Source organism: Cervus elaphus, chromosome 17, assembly GCF_910594005.1.
Source record: "Cervus elaphus chromosome 17, mCerEla1.1, whole genome shotgun sequence".
NCBI lineage: Eukaryota > Metazoa > Chordata > Mammalia > Artiodactyla > Cervidae > Cervus > Cervus elaphus.
Genome location: NC_057831.1, coordinates 59,805,731 through 59,828,410, shown reverse-complemented (window position 1 = coordinate 59,828,410; position 22,680 = coordinate 59,805,731). Strand labels below are relative to the sequence as shown.

The window sequence follows — 22,680 nt, the reverse complement described above, 5'->3', positions numbered from 1 at the left end:
TTCATCAAGAGACTCTTTAGTTCCTCTTTGCTTTCTGCCATTAGGGTGGTGTCTTCTGCATATCTGAGGTTGTCAATATTACTGAAGCAATCTTGATTCCAGCTTCTGCTTCATCCAGCCCAGCATTTTGCATGATGTACTCTGCTATAAGTTAAATAAGCAGGGTAACAACATACAGCCTTGACGTACTCCTTTCCCCATTTTAAACCAGTCCATTGTTACAGGTCTGGTTCTAACTGTTGCTTCTTGACCTGCATACAGGTTACTCAGGAGACAGGTAAGGTGGTCTGGTATTCCTGTCTCTTTCAGAATTTTCCACAGTTTGTTGTGATCCACACAGTCAAAGGCTTTAGCATAGTCAGTGAAGCAGAAGTAGATGTTTTTCTGGAATTCTCTGCAATTTGATCTCTGGTTCCTCTGTCTTTTCTAAAATCCATCTTGAACATCTGGAAGTTCTCAGTTCATATAATGGTGAAGTTGGGCTTGGAGAATTTTGAGCATTACTTTGCTGGCATGTGGAATGAGTACAATTGTATGGTAGTTTGAACATTCTCTAGCATTGCCCTTCTTTGGGTTTGGAAAGAAAACTGACCTTTTCCAGTCCTGTGGTCACTGCTGAGTTTTCCATATTTGCTGGCATATTGAATGCAGCACTTTCACATCATGTTTTAGGATTTGAAATAGCTCAGCAGGAATTCCATCACCTGCACTAACTTTGTTCATAATGATGCTACCTAAGGCCCACTTGACTTCACACTCCAGGATGTCTGGCTTTAGGTGAGTGAGCATACCATCGTGGTTATCTGGGTCATTAAGGTCTTTTCCATATAGTTCTGTGTATTCTTGCCACCTCTTCTTAATATCTTCTGCTTCTGTTAGGTCCATACTATTTCTGTCCTTTATTGAGCCTATGTTTGCATGAAATGTTCCCTTGGTATCTCTGATTTTCTTGAAGAGATCTCTAGTCTTTCCTATTCTATTGTTTTCCTCTATTTCTTTGCATTGTTCACTGAGGAAGGCTTCCTTATCTCTCCTTGCTGTTCTTTGGAACTCTGCATTCAGTTGGGTCTATGTTTCCCTTTTTCCTTTGCCTTTCAGTTCTCTCCTTTTCTCAGCTACTTGTAAGGCCTCCTAAAGACGGCCGTGTTTTTCTTGGTTTTTGCATTTCTGTTTCTTGGGGATGGTTTTGATCACCGTCTCCTGTATAATGTGACACACCTCCATCCTTAGTTCATCAGGCGCTCTGTCTATCAGATCCAGTCCCTTGAATCTATTTGTCACTTCCACTGTATAATCATAAGGGATTTGATTTAGGTCATACGAAAGGAAATCAGTCCGGAATATTCATTGGAAGGACTGATGCTGAAGTTGAAACTCCAGTACTTTGGCCACCTGATGCAAAGAACTGACTCACTGGAAAAGACCCTGATGCTGGGAAAGATTGAGGGCAGGAGGAGAAGGGGACGACAGAGGATGAGATGGCTGGATGGCATCACCGACTCTATGGACATGAGTTTGAGTAAACTCTGGGAGTTGGTGATGGACAGTGAGGCCTGGCGTGCTGCGGTTCATGGGGTCTCAAAGAGTCAGAACCGAGTGACTGAACTGAATTGATCTGATACCTTTAATGGCCTAGTGGTTTTCCTTACTTTCTTCCATTTAAGTCTGAATTTTGTAATAAGGAGTTCATGATCTGAGCCACAGTCAGCTCCCTGTCTTGTTTTTGCTGACTGTATGGAGCTTCTCCATCTTTGGCTGCAAAAAATATAATCAGTCTGATTTCAGTATTGACCATCTGGTGATGTCCATGTGTAGAGTCATCTCTTGTGTTGTTGGAAGAGGGTGTTTGCTATGACCAGTGTGTTCTCTTGGCAAAACTCTATTAGCCTTTGCCCTGCTTCATTTTGTTCTCCTAGGCCAAATTTGCCTGTTATTCCTGGTATCTCTTGACTTCCTACTTTTGCATTCCAGTCCCCTATGATATAAAGGGCCTGTTATTCCTGGTATCTCTTGACTTCCTACTTTTGCATTCCAGTCCCCTATGATATAAAGGGCATCTTTTTTGGTGTAAGTTCTTTTGTAAGTCTTCATAAACGTTCAGCTTCTTCTGTGTTAGTGGTTGGGGCACAGACTTGGTTTACTGTGATATTGAATGGCTTGTCTTAAAAATGAACAGAGATCATTCTGTCATTCTTGAGATTGCACCCAAGTACTACTGCATTTCAGACTCTTGTTGACTGAAGGCTACTCCATTTCTTCTAAGGGATTCTTGCCCACAGTAGTAGGTATAATGGTCATCTGAATTAAATTTGCCCATTCAGGTTCATTTTAGTTCACTGATTTCCTAAATGTCAATGAGTTTAGCTGAGTTTAGTCCAGACTGAAACTCAACTATGTAGGTAAAAATCACTTTGTCAATTATGTATAGCAACAAACAGTGTGAAATGCAGGAAAGACAAGCTATTTTTGATTACTTGACTCATGATTCATTGCCCAGGGACATGAGTGTTGGGCGTCAGGTTGAAAGTGCCACTTAATATGAAAACTTGAATCAAAAGGACATCATTGACCTCTTGCCGTCACCCCCCCAAGCTCCATCTTTGGCGAAACACAAACCAGACTGTGGGTATCACCCAAGAAACCAGTCTCGCATTCTGTGCTAGCTGTCCCTTTGGTGTTGGGGGTCAGGGGAGTCTGTTATTTTTTACCCTTATGAAGAAAAGTGTGGCAAGTAATGTCTGGTTTTGCACATAACAAGAGTATTTTGCAAGCAGCAGCTTTCCTGTGAGATTTGGGATCAGTTTTCCCTAAGCAGTGTCCATGCCGTCCAATGATCACAGTGGGCCTTTGTTATCCTAGAGGCCAGTATGTTTCCATGGAAGGACCTGGGGCTTTCTTTTCGTAGGATAGGATCGCTCCTCTTACAGCCAAGCCGGATGGATGAGTACGAAGAGGAGAGGGGCATGCAGCAGTGAGCAGGGGAATCAGGTGCAGGAGATGATGGGCGCCTGTCGTGGGCTGGAGTAGGGGCGGAGTTCTCGGGCGCTTCCCTCTCTCCAGAGTCACGCTGTTGAGCAGCTCTGAGATTCTGGTTTCTTTCTTTTTCCCTGAAGTGAGGCGTTCATACCTGGGAGTAGTTCTTGAACTAAGAATTAAAAAGAAATGAGTCTATTTAGTCTAACGGGGAAAAGTACTTTCAGCTTTTAAAGGGGGACAGGGAGGCGACAGCCCTCACCTCAAGGAAGGAGACTGGGAAGAGGTGTTCCTTCCAGCACCACCTGAGACAGCCTTTGTTTATTGTATTATTTGTGAAACATCCAGCAAAGTTGTATTGATTATCAGCTTCATGCAGGCGAGGGCCTTCTAGAAGGTACTCTTTGACTTACTTTCCAGAGTTATTTGCAGATGTAGGTAACTAAGTATTTTATCCCAGGAGGTAGCATGGCACATTTTCTTTTGTATTAGAAGTTACACTAGACATTACACTAGACACTACATCACACTAGAAATTACAAAGTCTTTAGAAGTTTAAATTTTTTAAAGGAAATAGGTTAAAAGAAAAAAGTCACAAAAGGAAGATACTGGGTCAGGGATACAAAGAGTTGAGAGGTTATTAAAAGAAGAAAAATGATGGGCAGACTTCTCAATGGAGAAGGTGTCAGGTTACAGTAGTCACTTTTATTTAGAAAGCTTGCAGTCAGCACTGGTTCAAGGGAACTCATAAGGGAGATGGGTATAAAATACCATATTTCATCTAATTTCAACCCTCATTGAATGTAAGACACACCAGTAGTTTATGTTCCATTAAGAAGAAAAAACACTTCAAATCTTAATTGCCCTTTATAATTGCCTTTGAACACCAAGTTTAGAGATTTTAAAATATAAAATGTCAGTATTAAAAACATAAAATATGGTAATTAAAAAACCACTTCCAGCAGTACTCTATGCAAAATGGATAACCAACAAGGATCTGCTATGTAGAACCAGGAACTGTGCTCGATATTATGTAATAACCTATATGGGAAAAGAATCTGGGAGAAAAAAAAATATATATATGTATACACACACATATTTATATGTAACTGAGGGCTTCCCAGGTGGCGCTTGTGGTAAGGAACCTGCCTGCCAGTGTAGGACATAAAAATGCAGGTTTGATCCCTGGGTCAGGAAGATCTGCTAGAGGAGGGTGTGGCAACCCACTCCATATTCTTATCTGGAGAATCCCATGGACAGAGGAGCCTAGCAGGCTACAGTCCATGGGGCCGCAAGAGTCGGACATGACTGAGTGACTTTCACTTTCATGCATATATAACTGAATCACTGTGTTGTACACCTGGAACTAACATGATATTGTTAATCAACTTATATAAAAATAATGATAACTTCCAAAGTAAAATAACTGTGACATTAAAAAAAACCTTGAAATTTTCTAAGTGCAGATATAGGGAAGGTACACTTAACTGTTGATATTATTAAAGAATATTCTGCTTTTTTAAATGTACATTTTTGATCATCTCAATTTACCTTTATAACTCCAAACAAAAATTAATGTTCACATTTTACAGAGGTAGTTTGCTACCCTCTTCCACCCTTAAAATATAGTCGATTCTTGTTATTCACTGTAGTTCTGTGTAGCCTAAGGTCGCAATGTTTTTGTCAACCAGTCAATTCATAGCCTCATTTTAAGTGTGTTTTTGTTTAAAGAGGCCTTGTTTAATGTATAGTGCTGGCCGGTTGACACTGAATTCACAGCCTGTGACTCACATCAGAACAAAAATCATCTAATACACATCTTCCCCTTGAAGTGCATCACAGCCTGTGCTCAGGAACACTAGACAGGGCTTCAGCTCTGCGTTTGGGACCCCTGTGAAACCGCAAAATCACCACGCAGGAGAGGCACAAAAATGAGAAAAACAGGGCACTGAACAGACCATGGAGAGAACCCTCACTACCACACTGGGCTGAAACGAGCAGGCAGACGGTGTCCTTGTCCAGCCCCAGCCGGGAGTGTGTGATTCCAGCCACTCGGGTTTCTCGGTGACCTGCCAGAGTCCACCAGTGCCAGCAGGAGCTCCTCAGATTCGAATTTGCCCATTACAGATCCATATCAGTGAGTCACGTGTGTGTGCCGAGTCACTTCAGTCGTGTCCGGCTGTCTGCGACCCCATGGACTGTAGCCCACCAGGCTCCTCTGTCCATGGGATTCTCCAGGCGAGGGTACCGGAGTGGGTTGCCAAGCCTTCCTCCAGGGGATCTTCCCGACCCAGGGATCGGACCCAAGTCTCTCATGTCTCCTGCGTTGGCAGCTAGGTTCTTTACCACTAGCACCACCTGGGAAGTCCATTAGTGAGTGGGCAAATGTACAGAGTCTGCAAATAATGAGGATCAGTTGCACTAACTCACAGGCTACACGCTAGAGAACTAACCTTGAATTATGCAGTCTGATCTTAAGTAAGGATATTCGAAGAAGATTTTTAAAAGATAAAAGAATCAGTGTCCGTTTCTGGATAGCTAGCTTTGCGAGAACAGAAAGCCCTGGCGTGGCTGCAGTGTCTCTGCCGGTGCCTGCCATGCTGGCGCTGTGCTCCAGCTCACACGTGCCGGAAGTGCCTGTGGGAGAGGCTCAGGTCGACTTCCGGTCCTGTGGGAGAAGGCTCAGGTCGACTTCCGGTCCTGTGGGAGAAGCTCAGGTCGACTTCCGGTCCTGAGAAACACAGCCATCATATTTAATGCGGGTGTTTTAGGGAGAGTCAAGAGACACAAATATGTTCTGAGTAAAAAAAGATTAGAGCAAGTGATAGGAACAGGGGAGTAAACAATTGAGTTCTTTGACTTAGAATTTGGTAACAGTGACACGACTCTCGCTGTGAGACTGGGACCCAAAAGAGCATGAGCTGAGGAAAATGGCTTTAGCGTCAAGCCTGGGTTTGGATTCCTGCTCCTGCTACTTGCTGGCGGTGGTTTGGGCAAGTCACTTAGCCCTTCTGAGCCTCAGTTTCTGTTCTCTGTAACATGAGGTCAGTAACACTGGAATGCTGAAGTGTTGAGTTCATCAAGTAACAAAGGGCCTGCTAAGATCTTCTGGGAGACACTCCCCGCAGAGCAACCTCAGGAGACCTAGAGGGACCCTGTCCTGTGCCTGAGGATACAGAAATCTTGGTGCCTCTCTTAGGTTGGTGGTGGTGGTCTTAACCTTGTGACAGGTCGGCGTTCAGTTAGTTAGCCCGGTGGGGAACTTCGGCTCCATTCATAGGTGTCTCTGTTCCTGTTTCATGTCCATCTTCTGTCCTTTGATTCCACTTGTATGTGCCCGTCGGTGCGGAGTCCTCCTCTCTCCCCGCCGGCTTTCATCCATGCCTGACTCAAAACAGGGCTTCTTGCAGTATCTCTTCAATCCTCGGCTTTCCCGGTTGAAAACGCCCTCATCACCCTCTGCTGAGTGCCTCTTGGCTTCACGTGGTGCATGAGTAAATTCCAGCACCCTTAGTGCGGCACGACATGATGTCCTTCGCTCCCTAAGTCTTCCTGTTCTTCTTTGGAGGCTCGCCTCTCAGTTCCCACCATTCCCCGAGTGCTCCACCCCCTCTGGACAATGTGTGATTCCTGAACCTCCATGCACTTGCTTCTGCATGCTCACTCAGTCGTGTCTGACTCTGCAATGCTGTGGACTGTAGCCTGCCAGGCTCCTCTGTCCGTGGAATTTTCCAGGCAAGAATGCTGAGGTGGGTTGCCATTTCCTACTCCAGGGAATCTTCCTGAACCAGGGATCGAACCCAGGTCTCCTGCACTGGCAGGCAGATCCACTACCACTTGCTTCTGGTCTTCCCTTGACTCCTGCTGTCCCTCCAGTCTAAGGACATACCCTCCCTTTTCCCCACTCGAGGAACTCCCGCTCATCCTTCAGTACCCCAGTTTCAGGCAAAATGAACCGCTTTCTATAGCACATCATGCTTGCTTCTGTTGAAGTCAGTAGCAGGGCAAGTTTTTGCTCTCTCTCCTGGTGTCTTGGTACAAGGAGAGGCAGGCCATGTAAGGTTCTTGAGGGCAGAGACTTAAGTCAGTCATCCTTGTATCCCTGATTTCCAGCCCAGTTTCAGGCATGTTCTGTTATAGCATCTATACACATCAGTTAAATTAATCAGAACATTTTCAGTATCAAGAGAATAGCCATGTGTCTGTAGGCTGAGTAATATTTAGAGCTCACTTTATTTCTAGACGTTCACAACACAGGAACTTATACTTTGCAGAGACAGTGTGACTAGGACAGACACTTCAAGGTGATACAGCACGCAGATGGCACGCTTATCAGAGGATGGTAAATAATTTGTCTCCCTATAAAATAGTATGTGCTGTATTTGGAGTAAATTTTTTGAGTCTTTAAAAGCAATTATATAGCAGAGTAGATTAAATAAATGCTGAATGAACAAGAGAAGCTGATCAAGATGTTAATGCAATGATCTGCCAGGAAAATAGGTACTTGACACCCAAGCACTCTTAACAAGGGCAAAAACAGCAGTTTTCCGTGGAAGAACCTTACTTAACAAGTCTTTCAGACAATACAACAGCCAGCTCCGCAGAGTCGATTTAAGTAACTAGACCTGAGCCTTGTCCTCAGTGTTCCTGGCTTCAGCCCTGTGCCCAGGTATCAGCCCACAGGACCCACCTGCCTTCAGTAGAGCCCCATGGCCGGTAAATGCAGGTGAAATTCCATTTTCTTCCAGAATGTTAGGGTCAGCTGCTGTTGCTCAGAGGTTAGCACTGCTGCCTGAATATTGGGGGTGTAGAGATGGGAGAGTGTGCCTCCAAGCCTGTACAGGCAACACCGAAGGTCATAGATGGCATAGGAAAGGGAGATAACAGCTATGTAGACATTCTTTAAACAACTTTGAAGTTATTATGGTTCATGCCCACTGTAGAAATTTTTTTAAATTGGTCTTTACAAGGATGGTAAAGGATAAAGTTTTTAATTGTTTTGAATTAATTTTTTAAATTAATTTTTAAAAATAATTTTAAAATCATTTTTAATTATTGACACTTTGGTTTATTTCTTTCCAGTCTCTTCCTTATGTATTTTTCCTCCCAGTTAGGTTGCCCTCCGAGATTGGGAAACGTCCCCCAGACCCGCCAGTGAGAGGGTTTCCTGGTGTCTGGAAACTTCCTCTATTATGACTCCCTTCCCGGGACGGGTCTCCGTCCCCAGCTCTTTTGTCTCTCTTTTTATCTTTTATATTTTGTCCTACCTCCTTTTCGAAGTTGATGGGCTGCTTTTCTGGGTGCCTGATGTCCTCTGCTAGCGATCAGAAGTTGTTTTGTGAAGTTTGCTCAGCGTTCAGATGTTCTTTCGATGAATTTGTAGGGGATAAAGTGGTCTCCCCATCCTATTCCTCTGCCATCTTAGCTCCTGTCCAGTCTCTTCTCTTTGCACATAATTATTTTTAGCAGGGTTGAGGTCACACTGAATATTCAGTTTTTATAAGCATTTTGTTCTTAAATGTATTTTCTATAAACATATGTAAAATGTGGACAAAGTAGTAAAAGGAATTTCATTCAAATCCTAATCAGTCAGTGAGTACTTAAAATTTTACTAGAACTTCCAAACTAAATCCAGGATAATACCTCACACAGGTCGCTTGGCAATGCGGTGACATAGATATAGTTGCATTGCTGCTACTGAAACCCTTAAACACAGAAGTTAAATGGAGTCCCAAAGGCCACACAGTTAGTGAAAAGCCAGAACTCTGTAGCAAGCTTGTTTCCTGTCTCCATTAGCTTCTCAAGTCTCCTACTCTTTTCCTGTCATCAGTTCCCATTGCCAGAAGATTCATTCTCACTCACCGTGGCATCAGCAAGTGGGTTGGACAGTTTGTTTATGGAACTCTAGTAATGTGGGAAATTGCGGTTTGTCGTTCCGTTAACTTGCTCAGACTCTTCCATGAACTTTGAGTACCTGAGCAGAAATGGTTTAGAAAGTGGATTTTCTAGCTCTCAGTGACTCAGCCTCTCTACTCAGCCATGTCCAGGGTAAAAGTGTCTGTCAGAACATGGAACTGTTATCCTGTAAGTGCACCCCTTAAGAGGAGTTTGGGTGGGATCTGGCAGAATTATAAATCACAGGATTTAGTTACATCAGGATGGACTTTATAAAGTGAGTTAGGCTTTTTAATAGAGTGGTAAAATTAGAGATACTTGACCCGTTTTATTAAACTTTGGCTTAGTAAAAGTCCTGCTTCAAACTGAAACACATATGCCTTCTCTTTGTTGACTTTTGTGGTTGTCCCCAAAATGCTTCTTTAATTTAAAGAATATATTCAGATGACTACGCAAGAGTGACCTGTGACACCGATGTGTAAGACAAATCTGTAAGGATGTTATTTAAGAAGATATTTCTTGTCAAGAAGAAAAATTTCCTAACCTACTTGTACTTATCATTCAAATTCTCCCAAAGGATGTTGATACAGTGTTTGATTTCTGTTTTTCTTTTTTTTTTATAAGTGTGCTTAATTTCTTATGTTGCAGTGTAATGTCACCTTAAAAAACCCAGAGCTATTAGCAGGGGATAAAGATGATAACTTCGATTTGCTCTCTTTAAAAAAAAATGTGAGAAAAAAAGTGAAGAAAGCTCAGTGATAATACTTTAAAATTAGGGTTTAGGTTAAATATTTACTATTTTCTCTAACGTGACAAAAACATCCTAAGAAAACACATAGCCAGGACAGAGAATGCCAATGATCCATGTCAATTAGGTTATTAACTAAGATACTGAGACCTTTAAAAGCAATTAGTTAATACTCCAGAAAGGGCTCTAATATAAATCTTAAGATGTAAGAATTATTTCTGCAGTGGTACAAGAATATGTCAGGCTCTATATTGGGCTCGTATGTTCAGTTTTATTGTAATTATTCAATAGTTCTATAAAACTATGCCTCAAAAAATATAGTACAACAGTTAATGATATACATACTAACTGAATCGGAATTGGACCAGATCAGGTGAGTGTCTGGAGTGGGGATGAGCTACATGGTAAGGCATGTCCATGTCAGGAAGCAGGTCTAAAGTGCATGACTTACTGCTTTCCTGAAGAACTAGGGATGAATGGCACTAATAAGGAGCATTGTATCATCAATTTAAAATGAGTGAAGCATTATAGTCTTCAGTACCTTAGTTTTCAAAAGCACCATTGGGTGCTCAGGTTACAACTTGAATCAAAGACCACATGTCTGTTCTGTGAGTTGTTCAATGTGACATCATTATTATTGACCCAAATTCATCTTAGAGTCAGTTTGACTTAAATTGTGCTGAACCCAAAATTTCTCCCCAAACTGTAGCATCTGTTCAGTGTTTACTAACTGAAATAACTGCGGATGTCAAATGAAAGAAGATTTCTATTTCCTTTAGAAAATGAGTTGGTTTTTTTTTTTTTTTTTTTAAGATGTTTACATCAAAAATCTTTTTAAACCTTTGAAGCTTTCTATTTTCCCAGCACAGTTCGGCTCACGTGCAGTTGTTGCGATCTCTTCCATCCAGTGCCCTGCCAGGCCGTGTTAGATTACCTGAAGACGGTGCTGCAGCATCATAACCAGCTGGCGGCCCCGCAGCCCGCCGACCAGCCGGCCGAGGTAGGTCTCCATGGCAAGGGAGACGGTGCGCCACGTGGAGTGTCCTTAAGGTGAAGCATCCAGTACTTCAGCCATCTGTACCCCAGGACAGATGGGCTAACAGAAGACACGGTAGACTCTGAGGTTTATGAATGAGTATATATCCTGTGGAGAAAGGTCATGCATCATGAAGTACATTCGCCTATGTACTCTGAGGGGGAGAAACAGAAGTTTAATTCCGTGGGCAAGTCTCCCGCCATTCTTTTGGCTCAGAGGGACCCGAAATGGGAGAACCCACCTGTCATTTGGAGAAGGAAATGGCAACCCACTCCAGTGTTCTTGCCTAGAGAATCCAGTGGACAGAGGAGCCTGGTCGGCTGCTGACCATAGGGTCTCACAGAGTCAGACACGACTGAGCAACTTAGCGTGCATGCATGCACTGGAGAGGGAAATGGCAACCCACTGCAGTGTTCTTGCCTGGAGAAGCCCAGGGACAGGGGAGCCTGGTGGGGAGCCTGGTGGGCTGCCGTCTATGCGGTCGCACAGAGTCGGACGTGACCGCAGCTACTTAGCAGCAGCACCTGTCATTCCCTCAGGCAGAGACGGTGTTTGTTGCAAGTCTTCCCACTCTGAAAATCCTCCCGTCTTTGATGCCCCCTTCCTCCCTCAGCGGTCATCTTTTCTTTCTCCCTCCATCCCCCACAGCACCCTGCGGCACTTTCATCCTAACACCACAGCCCGCTGCTCCTTGAAGGGTAGGTTCAGGGGTCAGTCCCATTGCCCGTTGTTGAAGGCACCTGCTGAATGGTAACCTTGGTGATCAAACCCTTGAGAGACAGGTCTGGTCTGTATTCACTTCTCCACTCTTCCTTCCGTTCGCTCTGCGCCCACCCTGCCCTGTCTGCGGCCTGGCCGCACCTCCTCTCCTTATGAGACCGCTGCGAGAGAGCCCCCCGCCCACCGCAGGCTCCTCTCCCAGTTGTCCCGTCCAGGGCCCATTTTCCCAGCCCTCCTCATCCCCAGAGCCTCGCCTCCGCTCCCTCCTGCCCCTGCTCTCCTCTCTGGGCCTTTGTGTCAGGACTCTTCTGGTTCCCCATTCCTTCCTTCCTTTTTCTCTATGTTATCTTTGACTGGGCCGGTCTTCACTGCTGTGCATGGGCTTTCTCCAGTTGAGGCGAGCAGGGTCGGCTCTTCGTTCGGGCATGTGGGCTCATTGTGGCGGCTTCTCGTTGCAGCTCCCAGGCTCTAGAGTGCGGGCCCAGTAGGGTGGCTCACGGCTTTAGCTGCTCTGCAGTGTGTGGACTCTTCCCGGGCCGGGGGTCGAACCTGTGTCCCCTGCACTGGGAGCACAGTCTGCACCCCTGGACCTCCAGGGGAGTCCCAGCAGGAGTGATTCAGCAGGCGTCCATTGCGCCCACTGTGTGACAGACACCGTTCCTCACTAGTATCTGCCTCCTCCCTCCCCCAGCCTGACCCTCTGTGCCTTACCTTTGTGGAGGACGCCTTGTTTCAGCTGGGAATCAGCCACGCCGCGGTCCCCGTAGCCAGCTCACGGGGTGGTTGCCTGACCCCGTGGTTCTGTCTTTCACCCTCGCTTTTCTGTCTGCGCTGCCGCACGTGCCAGCCAGCCCTCTGTCGCGCCGCGCCTGCCGTGAAGCAGCAGTCTGGGCCACGGGGCCCTTCGGAACCTCTGCGCTCCCGCCCATCTTTTCATCACATGTAGGACACAGCCAAGGGCTGGTTTATGCTCCCAAACACTCATAGTTTAAACCTAGGATAATTTAGTTCTTCCTCTCAGTTGAAGTAACTTGCTCAAGAAGCACCAAGTAAGACGCAGAACTAAGATTCAGTTCAAACCCAAACTGACTAAATTCAAACCTCAAACTACGTCCCTCAGTTGCTTCCTATAAAAAGGACACTCAGTCACACCCCTGCTTCACGGGAGTGTGAGGCTGCGGTGATGAGTTTCTGTGGCTGTGATTCAGTGACAGATTCACAGCTGTGTCTGCGGCCTCTTCCTTTCCTGTCGGCTCCTATACTGTTTGCCCTTCTCAGACCTTAAGTGAAAAGAGCACTTTTTAAAATAAAAACCCGTGAGACCCAAACAGTGCCAATTTATAACCTACAGTAAACTTTCAAAGTTGTAAAACTGAATGAGTTTCCCTTCTTTATTTTGTACACCTTAATTACTGGGGAAGAAGTACATTAAAACTGAGATCATGGGTTAATTAATTTGTCCTGGACTGTAGAATTTTATGGACAACCAGAAGTAAAATAATGGTTGTGTAGGTGCAATTGACTAAACATGGCTTATAAATGTTACAGAAATTCCTATAATTAGTCCCATTGCAGCTGTTTAGCCTGGGAATTTTATAGCAGACATAAATTATAAAGGTGAAAAGTAAGGAAAATTTTGAGTTGATAAAATAGCGGCATTTGCAGAAGCTATAATTTGAGGAAACTTGTTTTGCATTATTATTAGTGATTATTTTTTTTTGTTTCCACAATTCCACTTTTTTAAAATTCATTTTTTAATATTGTTTCACTGAAATGCAGCAGCTATCAGATATTAAGTACCTTAAACACACAAAAAAAATACCTTATGGAAATAACCCACCAGCGTCATTTCTAAAAGTACTTAACCGCCAACCAAAGGATGAGGAGACCTGTTTGATAACCCTCTTCAAAGTCATTTTTGCATATTTTAATAGATTGAAAAGGAAAGTTACAGGTTATATTTAAATAGTGTTTCCTGTCATTGGATCTTGACACGTTTTAACCTACCTGTTAAAATGCAAGTTATAAATAGCTCCTCTTTCAAAGGTGTTCATTAAACCTCATTGGCTCTTGTTATAGAAAATGCAAATGTAATTTGAAAAGTGCCCGTTTTGAGTGAGCAATTACTTGTGCTCGTCAGTACCCGGTTCATTGTCAGCATAGCCACTTGGTTAAAAAGCATGTTTGCCTTTGAAATGGAGATCGCCCGGGCTGCCGGCTGGCCAGCTCAGTAGGTAATGAGAAAATGTTTCGCTTTTCCAGGGAAGCAAGCAGCTGTTGAACAACTATCCTGTCTACATAACGAGCAAACAGTGGGATGAGGCTGTAAATTCTTCCAAGAAAGATGGGAGGCGGCTCCTTCGATACCTCATCAGATTTGTTTTCACTACCGATGAGCTTAAGTACTCATGCGGCCTTGGAAAAAGGAAAAGGTCAGTGCAGTCAGGAGAGACAGGTCCTGAAAGACGCCCTCTGGATCCAGTTAAAGTAACATGCCTCCGAGGTACCGCATCTTCCGCTCAGTGTCCATCTGTGATCTCATTTCACCGCATTGGCTGTGGCTCCCCGTGCAAGTGTTCAGCCTTGACTGTATTTTGGTTTTTTCCGCTCAGACTTTATAGGCTTCATGTAGCCCATCTCTTTGGTATCGAGAAGTTATTTAAAAATTCCTTGTTTGCTTTGGCACTTGGTGGCACGTAAGCGCTGCATAGCACCTCATGTTTCACGCTTTAAGTTCAGATTTTCTTTGCTGCCTGGGAAGGCCACCTCCAGGAAAACTGGAACACTGGGCAAAGCACAGAGGGAAAGAAGGGATTCTAAAATTCACCCCGTTTTCATGTGAAGCCTATGGCACCCTCCCCCAGTCTAGCTGCCCTTGTCAAGAGTACATGCCCCTGCTCCTTAAATTTATTTAGTTAATTTTCCATAGGCCTAAAGTATTTCTTGCCCAGTCAGATTCTGTTCCAGTTTTTTTAAGTTTCCATATTTAAAAAATACTGCTCAGATAACACCATTTCATCGGTATTAACAGCTGATTACTCTGAAGCTGATCCGCACAGCGGATAGGCCAGGCAGAGGGTGAGGAGGAGGAAGCCAGATGTGTATGACTGACTGGGTGGGTGCAAGTCAACACAGACCAGTGGAAACATCACGGCTCCAACATGCGCGCCACTCGCACCTGAAAAGTCCATGTCAAAACATTAACGTGCATATGGTTCAAGAGTAACTTTATTGGTTGGAAAGACTTAACCTGTATAGTTTGAGTGATTTAATTGGTTGGAAAGACTTAGTAATGATTTACTCCTGATAGGAATCAAAATATTTCCTGGTGAAGAAGTCACAGTGGAAAAACCTTGTCACTGATAAGGCCTTCATCATCAGAAAGACACTCACTCCCACACCCCCTCCTGATGCCCACAGTGACTGAGGTGCATGCACAGTATTATTAGCAGCAGAGATTCCCAGACCCACCCTGAACTTCTGATTCAGCGGGTCTGGGGTGAGGACAGGGGAGGCATAGTGACCACCCCAGGTGATGGTGGCCCGTACTTGACAAAGCCACCTGGAATGAAGATACCAGTATTAATAATATAACTTGGCACTGGTGCGCTAGCACCCCCTGTTGGCCAGTCTAAAAATTCCATTTAGAGTGTCTGGATGATGGAAATTTCCAGTGTCTGTCTTAGCAAACTAGCCATAGGTTCCTTTATTCCCCAATATCATCAGAGCAGACAGAGGTACCAGAGTGGTGGTAAGCTTAGCAGTGGTGGCCGGGTGGGGGTCTGCTGAGAGCGTGCTCAGTTTGTATTCAGGAATTTGCCCTGAGGCTTATGAAGAATCGGGATAAGGGGGCTCACTGTCCCCTTCCATAAATCCTTTTAAACACTTTACATTTTAATGAGCATGTCTGTGAAACTGAGGGATTAACTTAGATCCCAAAGCGCTAGTGTCGCTGCCCTGGGAATGCCGCCAGGCCCGCTGGGACAGCGATGCTGGCCAGGCTGCCCAGTCAGCGTGTGCTCTCCAGCACGGGACAGCTGGGCAGGACGCACAGGCCTCCCCTGCCCTTGGGTGGAGAAGGCATAGGCAGGAACTGCTGGCGTGTCAGGGCAGCTGGTTAGAGCCCTTGTGTGTGTCCCAGAGGCTGAAATCTTGGGGCGGGCCTTTGACCTAGACGGGATTCCCTTCCTGAAGGCTCAGGTGTGATGACTCCCAGGGTGACGTCCTTGTAGTCAGCGAGCGTGGGAAGGCCGAGGAAGTTGCAGACATTTGGACACTTGAGGGATGGAGAGCGGGGTGCTTCAGGAAGTGAAGTCAAATTCTAGGCTGGCCTGTTCCCTGGGGTGGTTTGACCCCAGCAGGAAGAGGGGGTCAGTGACGTGACAGTGCTTCCGACCTGTGTGAGCTTGTAACCGTCTGGCACAGTGTTGGGGGAAGTCCTGTCACAGCAGTGGGTGCCAAGGAGGCGCAGTGCAGGTGTCCCAGAGCAGCACATTCTCAGGGTGGCCCTCAACACTTAGCCTTGATTTCTGCTCATGCGCACCTTTCTTTCATTTCTTTATGTTCCTGTGAGAGTGGGGCATCTGGACAGAGGTCAGGAGCCTGCTTAGACAGTTAGGGAATACTTATGAATACTTGAGGTGGGAAACCCAAGAGAAGCAGAGAGGAGCAGAAGATAGTCCCTGACTTCCGGAGCCCACAGCCTAGCTGGAGGTGATCTGAGGATGGTCACAGTTGTAAGTAAGTGTGATCACAAGGAAGGTAATAGGGAGAGATCTAGACACAAGGAAGGTAATAGGGAGAGATCTAGACACGTGAGGCCTAGTGGTCCCACTTGCTTTCTCTCTGTTCAGCATTGTGGTGACCGTAACCTGGGTTTGAGGATGTGGGCGTCCTTCGGTGTTGCCTAGGCTTGCACCCCACCATCAGCCATCTGGCTCCTGACAGTTTTGCAGGATGAGATGCTGAATAAACACAGTTCTCATCCCAGGGAAGGCCCCCGGAGCTGGGACTTGGACGAGATGAATGAGTCTCTCACCTCAGGCATGAAATTGAAGGGAATGCCCCTGTTTATCTGCTAAGATAGACACAGTTCAGTTCATGAGATCTTTCTGGTCCAAGTTCTTAAAGCATCAGCTTCTAAGGGCAAATAGGATCAGGGTTCCGTAAATAAATCTCAGACAAATCCAATCCTATGACCAGAACCATGGTCTTAGAGGGGGAACAGTGCTGGAGAAGAAATGGTGTGTAAACAGCAGTCACCCTGAACTTTCCATCAGCCGTGCAAAAAAAAAAAAAAAAACACACACACACACAGTTTAACTTAGGACTTTTTCCAGAATGCTCACTTCAGTTTTCAGATGCCCATGTTGTCAGTGAAATAGCTGTTTGGGAACTCTGCATGTCCCCTGACTCTCTGAGAAAACAGGAAAGATTGATTTGAACTCAGCTGGAGGGAGGCTGAGATTGTTTCATTGGAGTCTTAGCTACTCTTTATACACTATCTCTTCCTAATTGCTATCTGGTGAAATTAAATATTTAGAGGAAAATTCATCTAAAAAATATTTGTCAGTAGAGGTATAGATATCACAATTATAGAAATGCAGCCTGTAATAACGTGGAAATCTCTTCTGAACCAAAACTTACGCAGGTTCTTACTGAGATTTTATTTTCTTGCTCTTAATCTGCAGATTAGTAGCTGGTTAAAGAATCCCATGCTCATGATACTCGCTGTGCTTCTGGAAAGAGTTAGCCTCTAAAAGTGGGCATGTAACGACAGGGTTTTGAACCTAGCATGGTGCAGACCATGCCTCACAGATCAGGTTGACCTTTCATAGCAAACATGTCTTAGAGGGATCACCCACATAATTTTTATTTTTGCACATGAGTAGAAAATGTAGATGGTGTAAGTTTTAAAGTCTAATAAGTGATGTCATCATGGCGCTACATCTGATGTCCCGTAAAGCTTTCCTTGTAGAGCTGCTGTTTAAAGTTTAAGCATCCTTTCTGCCATCCACTGCAAAAACCAGCTGTTTCTCTCTTTTTTTTTTTTGTTTTTTTTTACTGTTGTGTCTATTCCCACAGAATTCATTAGGATGCACTGTACCTCCAACCCCGACTGGTGGATGCCCTCAGAGGAGCAGATAAACAAGGTATTCAGCGATGCTGTGGGTCACGCCCGGCAGGGGCGAGCCGTGGGCACTTTCCTGCACAACGGAGGCTCCTTTTATGAAGGGATCGATCACCAGCCTTCCCAGGATGAAGTCTTCAATAAAAATTCCCAGGATGGATCTGGTGATTAGTGGACAAAATCTTCCCACACGAGCAGCTGGTCCTCTCGAGTTCCAATGGTGAATGTTCTGTTACCATCACTTTAGAATCCAAAGCATGTCACTCTGTCAGACTTTACACATCCTAAACCTTAACTCTCTTGACCTACTGCCAAACAGTTCCCAATACAAGCCCATTTTTGGGTTGTTTGGAAAGTGTATGAAGCCTGCAGAGATTTTCAGAATACTATATTATACAAAGAGAAACCTACACTTGATTTCAAATGATGACTAGTTAGATGGTGAAGGTGGGAAAAAGATAGGTGGATTCTTGGTCGCCTGTCTGACCCCTTCCGGTGAGCTCTGCTTCACGAGCAGGGCTGGTCCCCGTGGAGACCAGTCTGGCGCTCATGGGAGAAGGTGGAGACACGGCGTTGTCCCGAGCGACAGGGAACAGGCGTTCTCGTTTTAGTTCAGATAAGTTGTCTTTATGTTTTTCCAAAGACTTGAATTTACTTCTCAGCAAATGCGCAGGATAGGTGTCATTGTATGTTGTGTCTGCATTGACAGAACCTGTTTCTCAAACAGAAACCAGAGATCAGAGGTCACCTCTAGACAACGACGACTTGGAAGCTAGCTGTTTCTGTTACTTTTTACCAAAAAATACAATTTCTACTGTGTTGATAAGGAAGGCACTATATGATCTCTGGAGTTTGACAAACAGTAAAAGTTTTCACTGTGTCAATCAAGAAACATCCAAAGATCCCAAACCATTTTCAAGCGCTCGATGTTGTAGGTTCATAGATGCACAATTTCCACAGCCTTAAACCAGGCTCTGTTGACACAATGCCAAAGTGATGGGCTGAACAACGAGAATCTCGGCCAGCTAGTCGTTGGGCACGCTGAGGACCAAGCAAACGGTGAGGCTGATGGTGTCCCGGAACTGCACACACACAGCTTCAAGGCCATTCGGACAACTATGCAACGGGCTTGTCATTTCCCTGAAATCTGAGGCTCTGTTTGTGCTGAGTGGCCTTCAGAGTTCGCATAAATCTTCTTTCTCGTTGTCACCGATGGGATGTCTCACCCGGTGGTTGTACTTGCTCCCCCCATGTTCCCCTGAGTCTCCGGCCTTGGCTGAGTTAGCACTGGCCTTTCCCGCCTACTTTCCCCAGTTTATTTTGTTGAGCTCAAGTTTGTAGTCATGTTTGGAACTGTTTCGTGTCAGCAGATGCTCTAGAGATGATAGAATCTGTTTCTGCTTCAAGCGTGGGTAGGAGGGGCGGCCTCCTTTATCACCCTAGTCCAGATAACTGTATTCTTCATAAAGCTTAGGGCTAAGTGGGCAGCTTTTATTAAAGGCTGCTGCTGTTTTAGGCTTCACTGGGAATGGAGAGGATAACATTAGAGCATTTGTTAAAAAAGTCATCATCTCTTTTGATAGGGAAATTGAGAGATGTTATATATGTGGCTACTTCACAGCTGTAGAGCACATGGGTGATTTTATATTCTGGATCTTTCTTAGCCCTTCATTTAGTCATAAACATCGACTGTGTAGTCTCTTGTCAGTCATAAGCACATTGGCCTTCATCAGAATTATAAGGTGATATATTAATATATTACTTGACCCAGCTTCTCCACGTGTCAGATAGCAATAGGATGGTTAAGTCCAGTAAATTCTTGTAACGGCAGATTTTTTCCCCCAAGTCTCGACAACAGTACAAACTTGGGAATCTGCAAGTTCATGATGTCTGCATTTTCCTGGCACTTTTAATGGCTTGACCTCCTGGTGTGACCAGAAAACAGATGGAGTATCGAGTAGGAAAGGTGCAGTTTTCAGAAAAATGAATGAATCTTGCCCTCATTTGAATTCTGTCATTCAACACGTACTCCGAAACCTGACCCTAATGCCACAGACTACCTCCTTAGTTTTTCTTAGATTTCATTCATTTTAAGAAAGTCTCATTCTTGGATAGCTTCATTTTAGAAAAGATTTAAACCTTGCTCAATCAGTGCTATGTCATTTCACCATACAGATGCTTGTGATTTTTGACAGCTCTTCTATACCAGTTTTTAAAAATGTAATAGTGATTTTCAACATATGGTGCAAGTCTTGCTGGTGTGTGTTTAATGTGGTGACACTTGCCAAAACTGCTTGGCAAAACATGTCAAATAGGATGCTTGAGTCAGAACGCTAGTGTAAATGTCTCTAAACAGCAGTATGTATCATTATGATATATTTTTGTAAACATAGTGATGGCTTCTTTCAGTCATGTAAGTACTGGATAAAAATAACCACTTCACTTGAAATAAGGTAGGAAAATGCCACCCAGCCGAGGGCCCAATGCAGTTACTTGAATTATCAGCCAGTGGTTAGAGGACAGTGAAGAGTTTAATGTTGGACAACATGAAGTGCAAAGGTAATAACTCACCAGTACTTGAGTCCTTATTAAAATTCAAAACTGTAATGAGCATATTTACCTGTGAGAGACCACTTTTACCCTCCATGGTGTATTCAGTTGCAAAGAACATTCAGAGGACTTCACTGATCTAATCACCAGCTTGGTCAGTATGGCTTACTGATAGCCCTAAACTACCGTATCTTTGTGGTAAAAGAACCAGATTAAATTTCCTCATGACTGTCCACAACTGGCAGTACAAGCACTAGGCTTTCACTGAATCACAGTTCCCCAGATTACAGGAAAAAACACATCTGCCAAGATGGCTTACTCAAAAGCGTGCTCATGGTCAGAATTGCCCCAGCACAAGTAGCCTGGTGGGTCTTGCCTGCGTTGGGAAGCTATTCAGGCCCACTCAGAACCACTGGCAATAGCTGTAGGTTCCAGTTCAGAGGCCCTGTGTGCCAGGTGTATTGCTAAGCACTTTATGCCTCCTCTCATTTTAATCCTCACAGGCACCCCCAGGCTGTTCTTGTTACCCCATTTTATTGAGCTTATTACTCAGCTAGCAAGGGGACATCTTTGGGTTTAGAAAGTGGAATGACTCGTTGCGTTTTCTCCAGTTCTCAAAACCCATCAACACTTTGGGATAGATTTGTTTAATCAAAGTAGTGACTAAAATGACTTAATTTGTTCACATTTCCATCATAAGGTTCCCAGTCCAAAAATGCAGGGATATAAAAGCAAAACTTTGAACTCACTGAAGAGATGTTCTTTGGGAACAGATAGATGGTAGACGTGGCACTGGACATCAGTCAGCCAGCATTCATTCACTTTTCACGTTTGTTGTATTCATAGCCTTAGATCTGATGAGTCTGGTTTGGAAGAGAGGGTTTTAACCATGATGTCACTGTGAGAATTGTCGTGAAGATTTTGTAGGAAAATACAGTAATCTGTTGATACTCTCCTGTAGTTGTGGCTGTTAACACCTCTGGCTGTGTTTTAAGTTTCAAGAGCTTGCCTCGGCCATCAGAGCCTGGCTTTGTGTCTAGGGAACAGGGCATGCCAGGCCACGAGAGGGGTCCTGAAACCTTGGCGGTGGCTGCTCCGGTCCGACCCCGCCCCATTAAGCATTGCCTTTGCGTGTGTGTCCTCTCTGGAACTTCTGTAGCAGCCTGACACTGGGGCCAACTTGCCTTTACTCTCTTTTCTATGAAGAACACGTGTGCAGAAACTGTGACAAATCCATTGATCCTGATATTTTTATTGTTGAAGTCTCGTTGATTCTCTATGAATAATTTCTATTTGATTGTACTGTGTAGAGTTAATACCCACTAGAGATACGTTAATAAAACTATCAATGCATAGTGTAACACAGGATAGCAAGATTTTTTGTGAACAATTTATATAGAAGAGTAAGTTGTTTTTTAAGTGTTAGGCACATTTCTTTTAGGAACTTAAAATGTTACAAGAGTTTTTTAAACATTCAATATTTTTAATTATAAGAAACATTTGTTACTAGAGCCAGTTATTTCAGGTGTTCTAATTGGAGTATTGATTTTATTACCTCATATACCTCTAGAATGCCACATGTTCTGTTGGAGATAAAATTGCACAATAAATGTTAAGTTTCTGTTAAGTGTTTTAGCTTGCTTTTTGCATCTTTCTCCAGTTTATTCAAGACGCTTTTCTGGGTATTTTTTTCTTTAACAAAACTTTTTTTTTTTTTTTTTTGCCTTGACACTAGAGCTTTTCTGCTTGACTCAGAATGCCAAGAAAATGTTACATGCGTAATACCCATGTAAAAGATAGTTATGTCAGGGAACTGACCAGAACTCATCCAAAAAATCCGTTTGATCTATTGAATGAAAGGGACAACCAGTGATGAAGTAAAAGTGACACGTGATCCAAAGTTTCTGTCCAGCATTTTGTACATTCACACTTTAAACATACATGCTCCTATAGTTCCATCATTCAAGGAGAGGAGGAACGCTACAGTTTCTCTTGACCTTTTAACAGTCAACAGATGTTGATTGTTTATGAACAGTGACCTCCTTACAAAAGCTAAATGAAAAGGGAAGTCGCTCAGTCGTGTCCGACTCTTCACGACCCCGTGGACTCTGACGGGCTCCTCCGTCCATGGGATTCTCCAGGCAAGAGTACTGGAGTGGGTTGCCATTGCCTTCTCCAGGGGATCTTCCTGACCCAGGGATCGAACCCGGGTCTCCCACGTTGTAGGCAGACGCTTTACCATCTGAGCCAAAAGCAAAGTAGTGTGGCTAAATGAGGTGGCATGGTGGCTTCCCACTAGTTATTACATAAATCTGACATCTCAAATATTATTGAGCAGTGAGACTGAATGTATCATTCATAAGTTAGACCAAGTAAAAACTAATACATTTTTTCATTTAGGGAAAATTTTATTTTTGCACTACAAGGTGAGTGTCCTAAACAGTAGTTTGGGATGCAAAAGAAATTTAGTCCAAATAATTTGAGTTTGAATTGGGATATCAATTAAAATGAAATTTAAATTATTTTACTATTCTAAAGCATTGAAACAGGATTAAGTAACTTGGGTTTTTAATATTTTGTAGCAGGTCACACAGTAAAAGCTACAAATCAAACAAATGTTAGGAACAA

General features: G+C 44.1%; 1 protein-coding gene across 2 annotated transcripts in view; it reads left to right on the top strand.

Annotated features, from left to right (window-relative positions):
- Positions 1-21,679, top strand: part of BEND4 (BEN domain containing 4) — a 33,271-nt gene extending 11,592 nt beyond the window's left edge. Inside the window, exons 3-5 of one of the 2 annotated variants that reach the window (XM_043871486.1) lie at positions 10,525-10,616; positions 13,635-13,875; positions 17,457-21,679. In XM_043871486.1, the coding sequence (XP_043727421.1) occupies positions 10,525-10,616; positions 13,635-13,875; positions 17,457-17,674 (551 nt within the window). In that variant the 3' untranslated portion in view covers positions 17,675-21,679. The remainder of the gene's footprint in view (positions 1-10,524; positions 10,617-13,634; positions 13,876-17,456) is intronic. The other variant, XM_043871487.1, reaches the window with a different exon arrangement.
- The last annotated feature ends 1,001 nt before the right edge of the window (positions 21,680-22,680 follow it).